Source organism: Actinia tenebrosa, unplaced genomic scaffold, assembly GCF_029948245.1.
Source record: "Actinia tenebrosa isolate PJP-AT-01 unplaced genomic scaffold, QUT_ActTen_1.0 PGA_scaffold10__47_contigs__length_13832649, whole genome shotgun sequence".
Taxonomy (NCBI): Eukaryota; Metazoa; Cnidaria; class Anthozoa; order Actiniaria; family Actiniidae; genus Actinia; species Actinia tenebrosa.
This window is the reverse complement of record NW_028292570.1, coordinates 1,626,991-1,640,831: the sequence shown is the minus strand read 5'-3', so window position 1 is coordinate 1,640,831 and position 13,841 is coordinate 1,626,991. Positions and strand designations below refer to the sequence as shown.

At 38.2% G+C, this 13,841-nt stretch overlaps 4 protein-coding genes across 4 annotated transcripts; 2 read left to right on the top strand and 2 right to left on the bottom strand.

The window, feature by feature from the left end:
- Positions 1 to 684: 684 nt before the first annotated feature.
- Positions 685 to 2,938, bottom strand: LOC116289617 (uncharacterized). The gene has a single exon (XM_031696566.2). It carries the CDS (start codon positions 2,852 to 2,854, stop codon positions 857 to 859), a length of 1,998 nt encoding a protein of 665 aa, XP_031552426.2. The 5' UTR covers positions 2,855 to 2,938; the 3' UTR covers positions 685 to 856.
- A 2,251-nt stretch (positions 2,939 to 5,189) lies between these two features.
- Positions 5,190 to 8,484, top strand: LOC116289616 (uncharacterized). The gene has a single exon (XM_089026451.1). It carries the CDS (start codon positions 5,244 to 5,246, stop codon positions 7,269 to 7,271), a length of 2,028 nt encoding a protein of 675 aa, XP_088882577.1. The 5' UTR covers positions 5,190 to 5,243; the 3' UTR covers positions 7,272 to 8,484.
- Positions 8,485 to 10,657: 2,173 nt separating this feature from the next.
- On the top strand, positions 10,658 to 11,469 carry LOC116289619 (NPC intracellular cholesterol transporter 2-like). Its single transcript, XM_031696567.2, has one exon. The coding sequence runs from the start codon at positions 10,769 to 10,771 to the stop codon at positions 11,255 to 11,257; it is 489 nt and encodes a 162-aa protein (XP_031552427.1). The 5' UTR covers positions 10,658 to 10,768; the 3' UTR covers positions 11,258 to 11,469.
- A 38-nt stretch (positions 11,470 to 11,507) lies between these two features.
- Positions 11,508 to 13,127, bottom strand: LOC148912712 (protein amalgam-like). The gene has a single exon (XM_089026461.1). It carries the CDS (start codon positions 12,660 to 12,662, stop codon positions 12,306 to 12,308), a length of 357 nt encoding a protein of 118 aa, XP_088882587.1. The 5' UTR covers positions 12,663 to 13,127; the 3' UTR covers positions 11,508 to 12,305.
- Positions 13,128 to 13,841: the final 714 nt, after the last annotated feature.

The following is a 13,841-nucleotide window of genomic DNA, read 5'->3' as shown; positions in this document are numbered from 1 at the left end:
ATAGTTTTCCATTACCATGTGAATTTGATTAGACAGTTTTTTACATCAGCGACTTTACTGCGCGCTCTTTCTTCAGTGGAGCTCGCGCGCACCATTCTTAGCTTTACATTGCTGCAGAAAAAAAGAAGGAATTCTGGAGAACTAAAATCAAAGTGATTTAAGTTTTATCGTAACTCTTACATCTTGCCTAGAATATAATTCTGTCAGTGGTATCGGGTGTTCTTCTAAAACTAGTTATCGTATTATTTTTAATTCACTTTTAAATGCAAATTGTCTAATATTAGAAGTTGATAAACTTTGAATGATTAGTTCTACATGATATTATGAACAGGCTCAGTGTTTGTGCAATTTGCAAGTTCCATGTCAAGAACATATTTCATATATCAATATTTCATTATACACTGTACTTCATCCTGACTTCATGCAATACGCGCGCGCCTTTTCTATTTCTTTAATAAAAGACATATATGCCTCTCACCATGGTCTTCACCAGTTACTTTGCATCGTTTTTGGATTTCATTCACGATGCTTTGCAATTAGTGTTTCAGGTTCTACGTTTTAATCGGTTTCAGGAAATAATAATGATAGTAATAACAATAATAATAATAATAATAATAATAATGATAATAATAATAAACAATAACCGTGAACAGCTTCAAAACTCGTTCTTGAAGAGGAAATGTAGAAGTTTGATATTTGATAAAAAATGATAAACACAAGCAAAGAAATATAATAGATATATAGTTACGTAGATATATATTGTCAATCTTTTATAGCATAGAAGCTGCTAATTTATATGTTTAACCTTATTTATCTTACACTAAGTCAACTTCTCTTTTGAATGTCACAGTGTTTTTTATTTAGCACGCAGTTTCATTTCCGAGTACCTGAGAGCTCCGAAATGGTTTTTCAACGTTAACCAACTAATACCTTGTTTGGTCGCTGAGTTAGGTAAATATTGAGCATTTAAACCTGAACGAAAACAATTATTATGCCACCACGCCCCAGTAGTAAATAAAGCGCAGTTATAATAACTGCTAGGATCGTTGTCCTGTTCTTTTGTGCTGAAAGGCATGTTATTATGGTATTTTAGTGAGTCTCCCGCAGTACCCGAATACGAGGCAACCTTCAGTCTGTACTTGTCTGATGCAGAACCAACACTAAAACTACCATATTTGGCATACGCAATCGTTCCATCCCGGTGTCTCAGTTCTATACGTAGAGTCGAGGCTCTACCTTTTGTCAGGCGATGGATGTAGTCATTACCCAACCAGAACTCGCCATTCAGGTTTCCAAAACCTGTTTTGTACTGCTGCCATCCAAGATAAAAATCAACAGATCCATCTTTTCTTCTCTGGAACACTGTCCACCCCCCTCCGTCAGTGGTCATGTCACAGTACACTTGAAAGGGTCCTTGACTGTCGGGTTTTACTGTGTACACACCGCTACGTCTTTCGCCTGATTTGTAGACATCTTCACAATCGCTGTAGACAATGTTTATTCGTGTTTTAGCTTCCGTGTCAGCAACTCCACCACTCGTAGCGGTACACACGTAGACACCAGAATCGGATTTGGCAACATTTTTAATAACAAGAGACCCATCTTTCACTTCATGTCGTCCAGCTGGAAGATGGCCGTTTTCTTTCTTCCATTTTATCAGAGGTTCAGGAACTCCTTTAGCAGAACAATTTAATACAGTATTGGTTCCAAAGAAGGCTTCTAAATCTACAGGTGGTTTGATCACAAATAATGGTATTGGTATTACGACTATCATTGTCCCTGCAACGGCTGATCCAAGTAGGTTTTCTGCTCTACACAAATATGTACCAGAATCATTTATGGCTGAGTTTGATATCGATAGCTTGTCGTCTTTGATAACGGTTCGTGTTTTTGATAACAAACCAACAGCCTTATACCACGTGACTTTAGGTTCGGGGTGTCCTGTCACGTGACACTTTGGAAGGGTTATATTATTCCCATGCTTGGCACGCACAGGTCCTCTGTTTAGATTAACTCTAGGACTAAAGTTTATTTCAATTCTTGCTGTCTTCTGTACTTTACCAAGAATATTAGAAGCCTGGCATTGATATATACCTGACTCAAGAGGTGTAACCTCTTGGATCCCAAGGTCAGTATTATTCAATATGAATGCATTCGTGGGTATCAAACCATTGACTCTAGACCACACAATGGATGGTCTTGGATATCCTTTAGCAGAACAATTCAGGATAGCAGACTTGCTTTCATTGACGATCAAATGAGGGGGAGAGATGACAACTGATGGATGTTCTAACGAAGGACCGCGGTCCCCTTTCGGTCCCGGCATGCCTCGAGGACCGGGAACTCCATTTTGTCCTGGATCACCTTTCAGTCCCGGTACTCCTTGCTTGCCTGTTCTACCTGGCTTACCCATGGGTCCTGGTGGTCCTCTGGGTCCTCTTCTGCCTCTTCTCCCTCGTATAGCGATAAAGTTCTTAGCAGAGATAGCTTTGCTCACTTGCTGCTCGATCAGTTTGGTCAGTTTAACACTTTTCGTATCGTTAGTTTCTTCCTGCAATAGTGAGTCTTTCCCGTCAACACTCCTTTGTATTCGTTTCTTGGTCCTTCCACAACATTTCTTAACGTCCAAAGCGAGTCGTTCGAGGTTATTTCCTTTGTTTGCAGCCATGTTGTCGACATTGACTGCTTGAAATGTCATCTTGTTCTCCAACTGTTGTATTTTCGTGTTTTGTTGCTTCAGAATCATCTCGATTCGTATAAACTCACCACAGCACAGCAAGAGAGCGACTAACGAAACAATGGCGACTATCGTTGAAGCAGTTAACTTATTCGACTTGGAAACTTTTCCATCCATTTTTAGTTTCCAAAGATACACTCGGTTATTTAGACTCTTCTAATTAAGAGTATTTCTTTGAGATATCAAATGAACAAGGACGCGCAGAACATACTACTTTAATAGACCAGGCATATTTTGATCAATTTACGTACAAAGGTCGCCTCTAATCAATTCTAATAGATCTAGAATTTCAAGACATGATAACGGATTTGGAAATATACCAAGAATCGGCACTTCTTTGATTGTATATATATATATATACACATCAAATCGAGCTGAAAACCCAATATATACTTGAAGTCTCATATGAGGTTTGGTAGCTCAGTGGTTAGAGCAATAGCGCCGGAATCGCCAGCGAATGGGTTCAAATCCCGTTCAAGATTATTCCCGAGTCTTTCAATTTGCAGCTGCATAAGTTGCTTGGCATACTGCGAGGATCAGCTCAATTTGATACATTACAACCGCAGTACAAATATATATTTCATATATATTCTCATACATACCGGTATATATTTAGCAATTATTCGCCGAAGGCGAAGTGAATATCGGGGATACTTACCGAGACGTGAGTCTTCGAGCGGCGAGGTAAATATTCTCCATATTCACTGAGCCTAAGGCGAATAATTGTTTTAGCATATACCAACTTGTGTACAGAGTAACTTATTTTTATATACAACGGTGTATTTGAACTCAAAGCTTCAATTAGAGGATCTGAAACAGTAGAAAGTTCAGGAAATAATGACCTGAGGGAAAAACACAAAGTGTTCACGGTTTTAGTGTCCATAGCACAATGTATTTTAATCTTTAGAACCCTTGTAGCACTGCGGAATGCAACTAAATTTTACAGGGCAAAACAGTTTTCAGGAGATTGAAATTCTTTTGTGTTGCCCCCTAAATTTATCTCCTTTGTATTATCCATGTATAGAACGTATAGAACATATAACCAATGTAGGCTAAAGTGTTCTAGTATTTGATAATTATCGAGAGTTTTAACGATTCAGCAGATGGCGTAAAATGATATGATGAAAATTCCACTAACATTGTTTTATACGCAATGCATGATGGGATGGTCTGTTGGCATATTAAACAAAAATTAACTACTGAAACACCTCCGTTAACTGATAATGAACTGAATGAATTAGTATTTTACATGTAAAAGCAGGTTTAGTGTACTTTCAGTTATAGAACATTTCATTTTGGGACAGTGTTTTGATTAGTTACCCCAAGCGCAAAGCATTATAGGGCATTCGAAAGTTAAAATGCTATGTGGGTTCGATTTACAGTGTTGTAATATCCATTTTGAGGTCGAGGGGAAATCCGGGTCGACTTGACATTGTTGTGCATTGTGAGGCTGTTTTAGGGACATATTCCCAAAATGGTGAAAACAGTCCCACAATTACACTGCAATACCAACTCGACAACTATTTTTTCGTCTTGTAATTTTTTCAAAATGCCGGAGGAAGTTGTTAATTGGGATCTTTTTGAACCTTTTAGCGTAAAAAACCATAATATGGTTGACATGGAACTTCAGGAATCAGTTAACAGATTTCACGAAGTATCTGGGGATAGTTTGAATTAAATGTGTCAAAGAAATGTTAACAAAAACACGAAGAAAAGTACCGCCACGTGCTTAGATGAAAGTATTTGACTCCTGGAGGATGTTAAGACAAGAAAAAAGGCGCTTAGAAGATATCTCCGTCAATGAACTCTTTGGAATACTTTGATATAATTAATCTGCAATAGGACTACATGTCTGTCCAATTTGGAAATAATTGAATTCAAAAAATTCCTCTGACTGTCAAATTAGACTCGGCCTCTCGGCCTCTTCCAATTTTGTCAGTCCTCGAAAAATTTTTTCATCCAATTATTTGCGAATTGGACAGCATGAAGTCCTATTACCCATACTAATTTTCGATAATTTTAACAAAATTATCGATCCCGTGAGCAACCACATACGAGACAAAGCTGCCGACCATTGTGATTTTCCCGCGCCTGTGAGAGCAATGACGTCACAGAATACTGAAAACTGATTGGTTTTAATTTTACATGTGAAAATTATCGTAATTTTACATGTGTTGAAATACGAAATTTCTCAGTTGTAGAAATCTTTGTAAACAACTATAGTTTACATAATAAAATCTTGAATTTGGCTACCTGTGTCCTATATAACAAAAAATATCGATCACAGTAGTGACGATTCTTGATTTCTTGCCAAATACTTTTATTGTGTCTTGAAATTCTAGATCTACTAAAATTGATCAGAGGCAACCTTTGTACGTAATTCGATCAAATCAAGTCTGGTTTAATAAATAAGTATGATTTGTGTATTTGTTTTCATTTGATATCTCAAAGAAATACTCTTAATTCGAAGAGTCTAAATAACCAAGTGTATCTTTGGAAACTAAAAATGGATGGAAAAGTTTCCAAGTCGAATAAGTTAACTGCTTCAACGATAGTTGCCATTGTTTCGTTAGTCGCTCTCTTGCTGTGCTGTGGTGAGTTTGTACGTATCGAGATGATTCTGAAGCAACAAAACACGAAAATACAACAGTTGGAGAACAAGATGACCTTTCAAGCAGTCAATGTCGACAACAGCCTCGACAACATGGGTGCAAACAAAGGAAAAGGCCTCGAACAACTTGCTTTGGACGTCAAAGAATGTTGTGGAAGGACCAAGAAACGAATGCAAAGAAGTTTCGACGGGAATGAACCACTATTACAGGAAGAAATTAACGACACGAAGAGTGAGAGCCGTCTTTTTGAAAAACTGACCAAACTAATGGAGCAGCAAGTGAGCAAAGCTATCTCTGCTAAGAACTTTATCGCTATACGAGGTAGAAGAGGCAAAAGAGGACCCAGAGGACCACAAGGACCCATGGGTAAACCAGGTAGAACAGGCAAGCAAGGAATACCGGGACTGAAAGGTGATCCAGGACAAAATGGAGTTGCCGGTCCTCGAGGCATGCCGGGACCGAAAGGGGATCGCGGTCCTTCGTTAGAACCTCCATCAGTTGTGATCTCTTCGCCTAAATTGATCGTCAATGAAAGCAAACCAGCCATTTTCCACTGTTCTGCAAGTGGATATCCTCGACCTGACATCGTTTGGAGTAAAAGGGATGGTTCATTGGCCTCCAACAGATCCATGATTGATGATACTGGTAAACTGTTGATAAAAGACGTCACATTTAATGACTCAGGGATATATCAGTGTCAGGCTTCTAGTATCCTTGGGAAAACACAGACAACCTCAAGACTCGAGGTAAATTTCCGTCCAAGATTAATATTAAAGAACGGACCAATCTACGCTAGGTTAGGAGACAATGTTACTCTTCCCGTGTGTCGCGTGACTGGGCATCCACAACCGGAAGTTGTTTGGCGAAAGTCACTTGGCCAATTACCTGATAAACGTTCTCATATCGAAGAGAATAAATTAACTTTGGTCAGCTTACGAAAAGAAGACTCCGGGACGTATTTTTGTAAGGCTGAAAATCAACTTGGATTCGAAGCAGCAGGATGTATGCTAGTCGTGGTACAGTTGCCTGTTTTCATCGCTCGACCTCCGCTTGTCGTAAACGTCACACTCGGCTCGACCATTATGCTCAATTGTTCAGCTCAAGGTGACCCTCCACCGTTAATCAGCTGGAGAAAAGAAAAACAAGGTCTTCCAGTAGGACGGTATGAAATACGTCATGGTTCATTAATGATAAAAAATGTGCTCAGCTCGGACTCAGGTGTGTACGTGTGCACCGCTACGAGTGCTGGCGTTGCTGATACAGAGACTAAAACACGAATAACAGTCTACTACGATTGTGCCGATATCTACAAATCAGGTGAAAGACGTAGCGGTGTGTACACAGTAAAACCAGACAGTCAAGGACCCTTTCAAGTGTACTGCGACATGACAACTGACGGAGGGGGGTGGACAGTGTTCCAAAGAAGAAAAGATGGATCTGTTGATTTTTATCTTGGATGGCAGCAGTACAAAACAGGCTTTGGAAACCTGAATGGCGAGTTCTGGTTGGGTAATGACTACATCCATCGAGTGACAACAAGAACACCCTCGACTCTACGTGTGGACCTGGAGGACTGGAGTGCAGTAAAGTATTTTGCCAAGTATGGTAGTTTTAGTGTTGGTTCTGCATCAGACAAGTACAGACTTAAGGTTGGCTCTTATTCGGGTACTGCTGGAGACTCACTGTCGTACCATAATAACATGTTCTTTACTACCAAAGACCAACATAATGACGAGTATGTTGTAAACTGTGCGTCTTTATATAGTGGTGCTTGGTGGTATAAGTCTTGTTTTTATTCCAAACTCAATGGGAAGTATTTGGGAAACACCATTAATGGGAAAGGGATTGTCTGGAGTCATGCAAAAGATAACTATTATTCATTCAAGCGTTCAGAAATGAAAGTACGACCCAAAACATTTTAATGTTATTGTTTGTTTCGCTTCTACTAAGACTTCTCTCGTGTTCCGTCAATCCTCAACGACTGCATGCAGCAAGTACGCACTGGTGTCATTACTTCAGTACAGCACAGTCCTCGACCAATCATAGTGCTTGTTGCAAGGTGACTAAATAATAACCCCAAATGTGTAAAAGCTTAGTTTAGAATGAAACAGATTTAGAGGGTGTACTGACAGCGCTTGAATATGGATTACTTTGTGTAGCTTCCTTTCGATAGATGAGAACTGGAACAAATCTACTTCATGATATCGATGGACATGACAATCTTAGATACATAATTAGATTCATGAAATCATGATCATCTGAAAATATATAAATATACTGATGTATTTGACGCTTCTGCGCATGACAGCATCCATATATTTAGTTTTTCAAAGCCACCAGACGACAGCCATCAGCTTCCCTCAATCAAACATTCATGCACTAAATCAAACCGTTTATGTAAACTGCGCACCGTCGGCTTCCATTGATAGCAGTTGAATTTCAACTGAAGGAACTACCGACGTTGAATATAGGTACTTTACCTTTTTATGTGTGTGTTTTTTGATGGACGGAAGCCAAAACACGAGAAAACGTCTTGAGTTTTCTGAGCATCAAATTTTTGAGAACATTCCGGCCCTGTTGTATCGGCTATAAAATCACGAACCGGGGGCGAGCTCAGCATGATCACGTGAGGTTATTCAAAGAAACTAAAGGTACTTTGTGATTGGATTGAGGAGCTCAGCATGATCACGTGAGGTTAGTCAAAGAAACTAAAGGTACTTTGTGATTGGATGGAGGAGCTCAGCATGATCACGTGAGGTTAGTCAAAGAAACTAAAGGTACTTTGTGATTGGATGGAGGAGCTCAGCATGATCACGTGAGGTTAGTCAAAGAAACTAAAGGTACGTTGTGATTGGATGGAGGAGCTCAGCATGATCACGTGAGGTTAGTCAAAGAAACTAAAGGTACGTTGTGATTGGATGGAGGAGCTCAGCATGATCACGTGAGGTTAGTCAAAGAAACTAAAGGTACGTTGTGATTGGATGGAGGAGCTCAGCATGATCACTTGAGGTTAGTCAAAGAAACTAAAGGTACGTTGTGATTGGATGGAGGAGCTCAGCATGATCACGTGAGGTTAGTCAAAGAAACTAAAGGTACGTTGTGATTGGATGGAGGAGCTCAGCTTGATCACTTGAGGTTAGTCAAAGAAACTAAAGGTACGTTGTGATTGGATGGAGGAGCTCAGCATGATCACGTGAGGTTAGTCAAAGAAACTAAAGGTACGTTGTGATTGGATGGAGGAGCTCAGCATGATCACGTGAGGTTAGTCAAAGAAACTAAAGGTACGTTGTGATTGGATGGAGGAGCTCAGCATGATCACGTGAGGTTAGTCAAAGAAACTAAAGGTACGTTGTGATTAGATGGAGGAGCTCAGCTTGATCACGTGAGGTTAGTCAAAGAAACTAAAGGTACTTTGTGATTGGATGAAGGAGCTCAGCTTAACCACTTCCAGTCATTTTGACTTTGACTTATGAAGGAATGTATGGAGTTCGACCGCATGGTTATCGGGTTTGCGGAGTAAAATTCAAATTTTGTTCTTATTGAATCACCAAATGACCAATGAGTAATCGGTTTATAAAATTTGTTGTTGTTTGTTGCTCGACAGGGGAATGTTTTGTATTTTGGGGCAAAAAATAAGAGTTACAACACAACTTTCATTAATTCAATTGTAGTTTGATTCACAGAGTACCTTCTATTTCCTGAAACAAATAATCATACAAAGAATGGTTCACGAGCTCCACTGAAGCAAGCACGCGCTGTAATCTCTGATGCAATTGACTGCAGTCTAATCAAATTCACGTGAGAATCGAAAACTATAAGGGGTAAAACCTTTAAAGTATTTTCTTCTATTATCTAACTGTACCCTAGCTTTTTCTTTAACAAAATATTCCATAGATTTTAAAATAAAAAACGATTCTTGCAATAATTATATCATCATAAAATAATTCAAAACTTTTATTTACCCGTGATATTATTACGCTTTTCAGAAGCAAAACGTTTCCAGTCAGATAAATAACTTTCATCGTATTGATTCTAAGAGGCAATGTCCGCAGAAATCAAACAAAATCAAATATCGGTGGCCACGTTGAAAAAATTGATTTTGTTCACAGATGTCCAAAGATGTGGAATACTACCCAAATAAACGTACTGATGTTCATTTTGAACCGTGAAAATCGATTTTGGCCGTAGGCGCCCTCAATTCAGCCTAAATCTCAGGTGATAATGGTAGGTCTAAGAAAGGCGCTCGCGCATTAAAATGAAGCAAACTAGAGAAGTTTCTGTTTTTGGAATGTGGTAAAGAAAAGATATAGAGGATATTACATGGGCGCGCGGAGATACGAAATTTTTATTTTTTTCCGGTCCGGTATCCTAAAAAATCGTGCGCTCTGATTGGCTGTTTGATCAGGCGGTATTTTGTAAGTATCTGCCCGCGCTCGCGGACCGGTATCCTTTGCCGCTAAACAACAAAACGAAACGATTACAAAAACAAGTAAAAAAAAAAAAATACGGGGAAAAAATAAATAAGTTATTTACCGTCCTATAGTCGGTCCAGATAGGGAAAAACTGTGTCCTCGGTCTGTATATTCAAGACCTCAGGCACAGTTTTTCCCTATCCGGATCTCCTGGCCGGTAAATAACATGTAAAGAAGAAATATAGGTTTTTATCATATAATTATCCATAAAATACCTATATTTCTCCTTTTCGAAAAACTGATATTTTCACATGTGAAAATATCGTTTCCATGTGCATTTAAGCTATTAGTTCATAAATAAAAACTTTTTATAATAATAAAAAGCTTGTTAAGTTGATTTTATGGATAATTGTTAAGTTGATTTTATGGATAATTAATAAACGGAATATTACATGGGCACTTGGAGATACGAAATTTATCTTCTCGTGTTGAAAATCTCTCACTCGTTCGCTGCGCTTCACTCGTGAAAGATCTTTTCAACACTGGAAGATAAATTTCGTATCTCCGCGCGCCCATGTAATATCCTCTATGTATTCTTAAAATATTTTCTTGGTGTTCAGTTCTGATATTTGTTTTGATATCATTATTTGTTGATTAGATATTGGGTGCAATAAATTGTTTGTTTTTTTTTTCTTTTGTTTTTTCTTTTGCTCTTTTTCATATTATTTTTTGATGACATGAAAAGTCAAGATGATATTGTCAATGAAAACTTACGGTATTAACTTTTGATCTCGTGACCATTACGATCGTTATAAGTTTATCACTAAGACTTAATCATTGATTTTATTTGAAAAATTATGTAATGCATAATGATCAGCTTCAGTTCAATATACTCAGAAACCCGCTCCTATTGGACAATGGCTCAGAGTTTGAAAGCTTAGCGGAAAGAATTTCAAAGATTCAGTCGACTTTACTTTCCCTAGGCATAGTGTGAAATATCATTTAAAATGTTGATGATGCGTCGTGCGTGCGACTTTGTGGTCTTAGCCGTAGTTTTAGCTGTGTCTTCAACTGAAGCAAAGATAATTGAATTTGACTCTTGTGGATCTATCATTAGACCGATAATAGGGAAATACCTACAGATTGACATAACTCCATGTGACTCTGAACCTTGTGTCTTCCGCGTAGGAGCCAATGTTACCGCCAAAATCACCTTCATTCCTGAAGAAACTGTCCAAGATGGTCTCATCGAATTGGTGGCTATATTTCCTAGAGGGGAGAGACTACCATGGCCTCTGAAAAATCCCCTTGCTTGTGAAGACCACAATCTTAACTGTCCTTTGAAACCGAAAGAGTCTGCCACAGCGATCATACAGACTCGCGTTATAGAAGATATACACGGAAGCTACAAGCTTGTTGCTCAAGTTTACATGGCCGAAACAGTGCTGCAAAACTATGTTTTCTGTTTCAGAATACCTCTACAAGTAACTTACTAGGGTCAAAAATGAACTCTCGCTATTTTTACCTGCTGATGTAACCTTACCAAAGTGGTCAGTACAAGTCTGTTTTCTCAACGGAGATAAAAGAAAAATAGTGTGTAGCGAAAACTTATCATGCTTATATGAGCTGAATAACAGATCTTTGTTGTATGTATGCATAGCCCAATGCTATTCAAGACAAGCCACTGAATTTATATTAATAGACAATAAATGAGTGAATTTGTGGCCAAAAATGCTTTTATATTCTAGTCATGGTGAAGTAACTATCATATAGCTAATAGTTTAGCATATAGTCACTAGCTTCCGGGTCATGGGTTCCATTCCTATAAGGGACTCGGGTTTCTCAGTATTCTTACTCAGTTTTCATCGTTTTCATAATAAATTTCATTACTAAGTATTACTAAGTGGCTCCATGGGGTTTTATCCACGCGATAACATTTAACTTCAAATCGCAAATACGCGGACGCAGACAATCCAATACTAAAATTTTTTAAAGACGTTTCAAGGGAAAGATGAAGTTTTCGAACGAGCATGTTTTTACTGAAAGCGAAATTAATACAATATCGCTGCCTTTAAGCGTTGATGCTTTTACTTTATTGCCTATTTTCTCTAATTTTTGACCTAGCTTTTTAAATTGCTTTTGAGATATTGGAGGATAAGTAATTTGCTCAAGGTTCAGAAAATTTGAAGAAAATCTGTGAGAGCATTTTCGTGAAATAGTAACCTCGTTGAAAAGTAGTTTATTTCAGTTTTGAGTTCCTAATTTTATCTAAAGAAGTTGGTAAATGTTAATTAATTTTTTCGTGAATTCAAATCTACACGATGAACTGTTTTAAAATTTATGTATTTACTATGTAAATTAAGCGCCGCGTGACTCAAGTTGTTTTTATAAGTAGCAGTATTTTAAGCTAATGTCGAAAAAGAACAAAGAAATACTTGGGTTGTTTGGGCTCGGCATCCGACGAAACCTGTTGAACCAGACATAACTATATCCTAGATTAACTCTAGGACTATAGTTGACTTCAATTCTTGCTGTCTTCTGTACTTAACCAAGAATATTAGAAGCCTGGTATTGATATATACCTGACTCAAGAGGTGTAACCTTTTGTATCCCAAGGTCAGTATTATTCAATATGAATGCATTCGTGGGCATCAAACCATTGACTCTAGACCACACAATGGATGGTCTTGGATATCCTTTAGCAGAACAATTCAGGATAGCAGACTTGCTTTCATTGACGATCAAATGAGGGGGAGAGATGATAACTGATGGATATTCTAACGATGGACCGCGGTCCCCTTTCGGTCCCGGCATGCCTCGAGGAACGGCAACTCCATTTTGTCCTGGATCACCTTTCAGTCCCGGTATTCCTTGCTTGCCTGTTCTACCTGGTTTACCCATGTGGTCCTTGTGGTCCTCTGGGCCCTCTTCTGCCTCTTCTACCTCGTATAGCGATAAAGTTCTTAGCAGAGATAGCTTTAGTCATTTGCTGCTGCATTATTTTGGTCAGTCTTTCGATAAGACGGCTCTCACTCTTCGTGTCGTTAGTTTCTCCCTGCAATAGTGAGTCTTTCCCGTCGACACTCCTTTGCATTCATTTCTTGGTCCTTCCACAACATTCCTTAACGTCCAAAGCGAGTTGTTCGAGGCTATTTCCTTTGTTTGCAGCCATGTTGTCTACATTGACTGCTTGAAAGGTCATCTTGTTCTCCAACTGTTGTATTTTCGTGTTTTGTTGCTTCAGAATCATCTCGATACGTACAAACTCACCACAGCACAGCAACAGAGCAATGATGGTGACTATCTTTGAAGCAGTTAACTTATCAATTTAGTTTCCAAAGATACACTCGGTTAATTGAGAGTATTCCTTTGAGATATCAAATGAACAACGACGCGCAGAACTTTAATATACCAGGATTGTTTTGATCAAAGTTACGTACAAAGGTCGTCTCTGATCAATTCTAATAGATCTAGAATTTCAAGACCTCATATCGCATTTGGCAAGAAATCAAGAATCGATAGTTAGGTTAGAAGATATTTTTTTCTTATACAGAACACAGGTAGCCCAATTTAAGATTTTACTCTTGAAATCACTCTCGACCCCAAAGTCTTACAAACACCAAGGACAGACTCGTACCCAGTCGCTTCTCTTGTCTTATTAATCTCACGCTGTGGTTGATGGGAAGCATTTAGTGAGTTCCCTGTGCATCAGGGGAAGGAAAAAAAGCCACCGCGCGCAAAAGCTACCGCGCGCAAAAAAGCCTGAAACAAATGACGACTGGGTAATAATAATAATAAATAATGTTTTATTGAGCGCCAATTCCCAGCGGTTCAACAGCGCTTTACAAAATACAAAAAATATTCATTCTAGATAAATAGAAAGTAAGATGATAATTAAAAGAATATAATAAAACAGTTTAACAATACTAATTTAAAAATAATTTAACAATATTTCAATACCATATATTAATGTATCAATAATGTTATATAAACAACTTTCAGTAACTTTTAATTATAATCAAAATCAAAATTAAGATTAAGATTAAGATTAAGATTAAGATTAAGATTAAGATTAAGATT

Bases quoted from the DNA above. Each gene is read 5' to 3' on its own strand.
- LOC116289617 (XM_031696566.2), bottom strand. From the start codon at position 2,854: ATGGATGGAAAAGTTTCCAAGTCGAATAAGTTAACTGCTTCAACGATA.
- LOC116289616 (XM_089026451.1), top strand. From the start codon at position 5,244: ATGGATGGAAAAGTTTCCAAGTCGAATAAGTTAACTGCTTCAACGATA.
- LOC116289619 (XM_031696567.2), top strand. From the start codon at position 10,769: ATGTTGATGATGCGTCGTGCGTGCGACTTTGTGGTCTTAGCCGTAGTT.
- LOC148912712 (XM_089026461.1), bottom strand. From the start codon at position 12,662: ATGGGTAAACCAGGTAGAACAGGCAAGCAAGGAATACCGGGACTGAAA.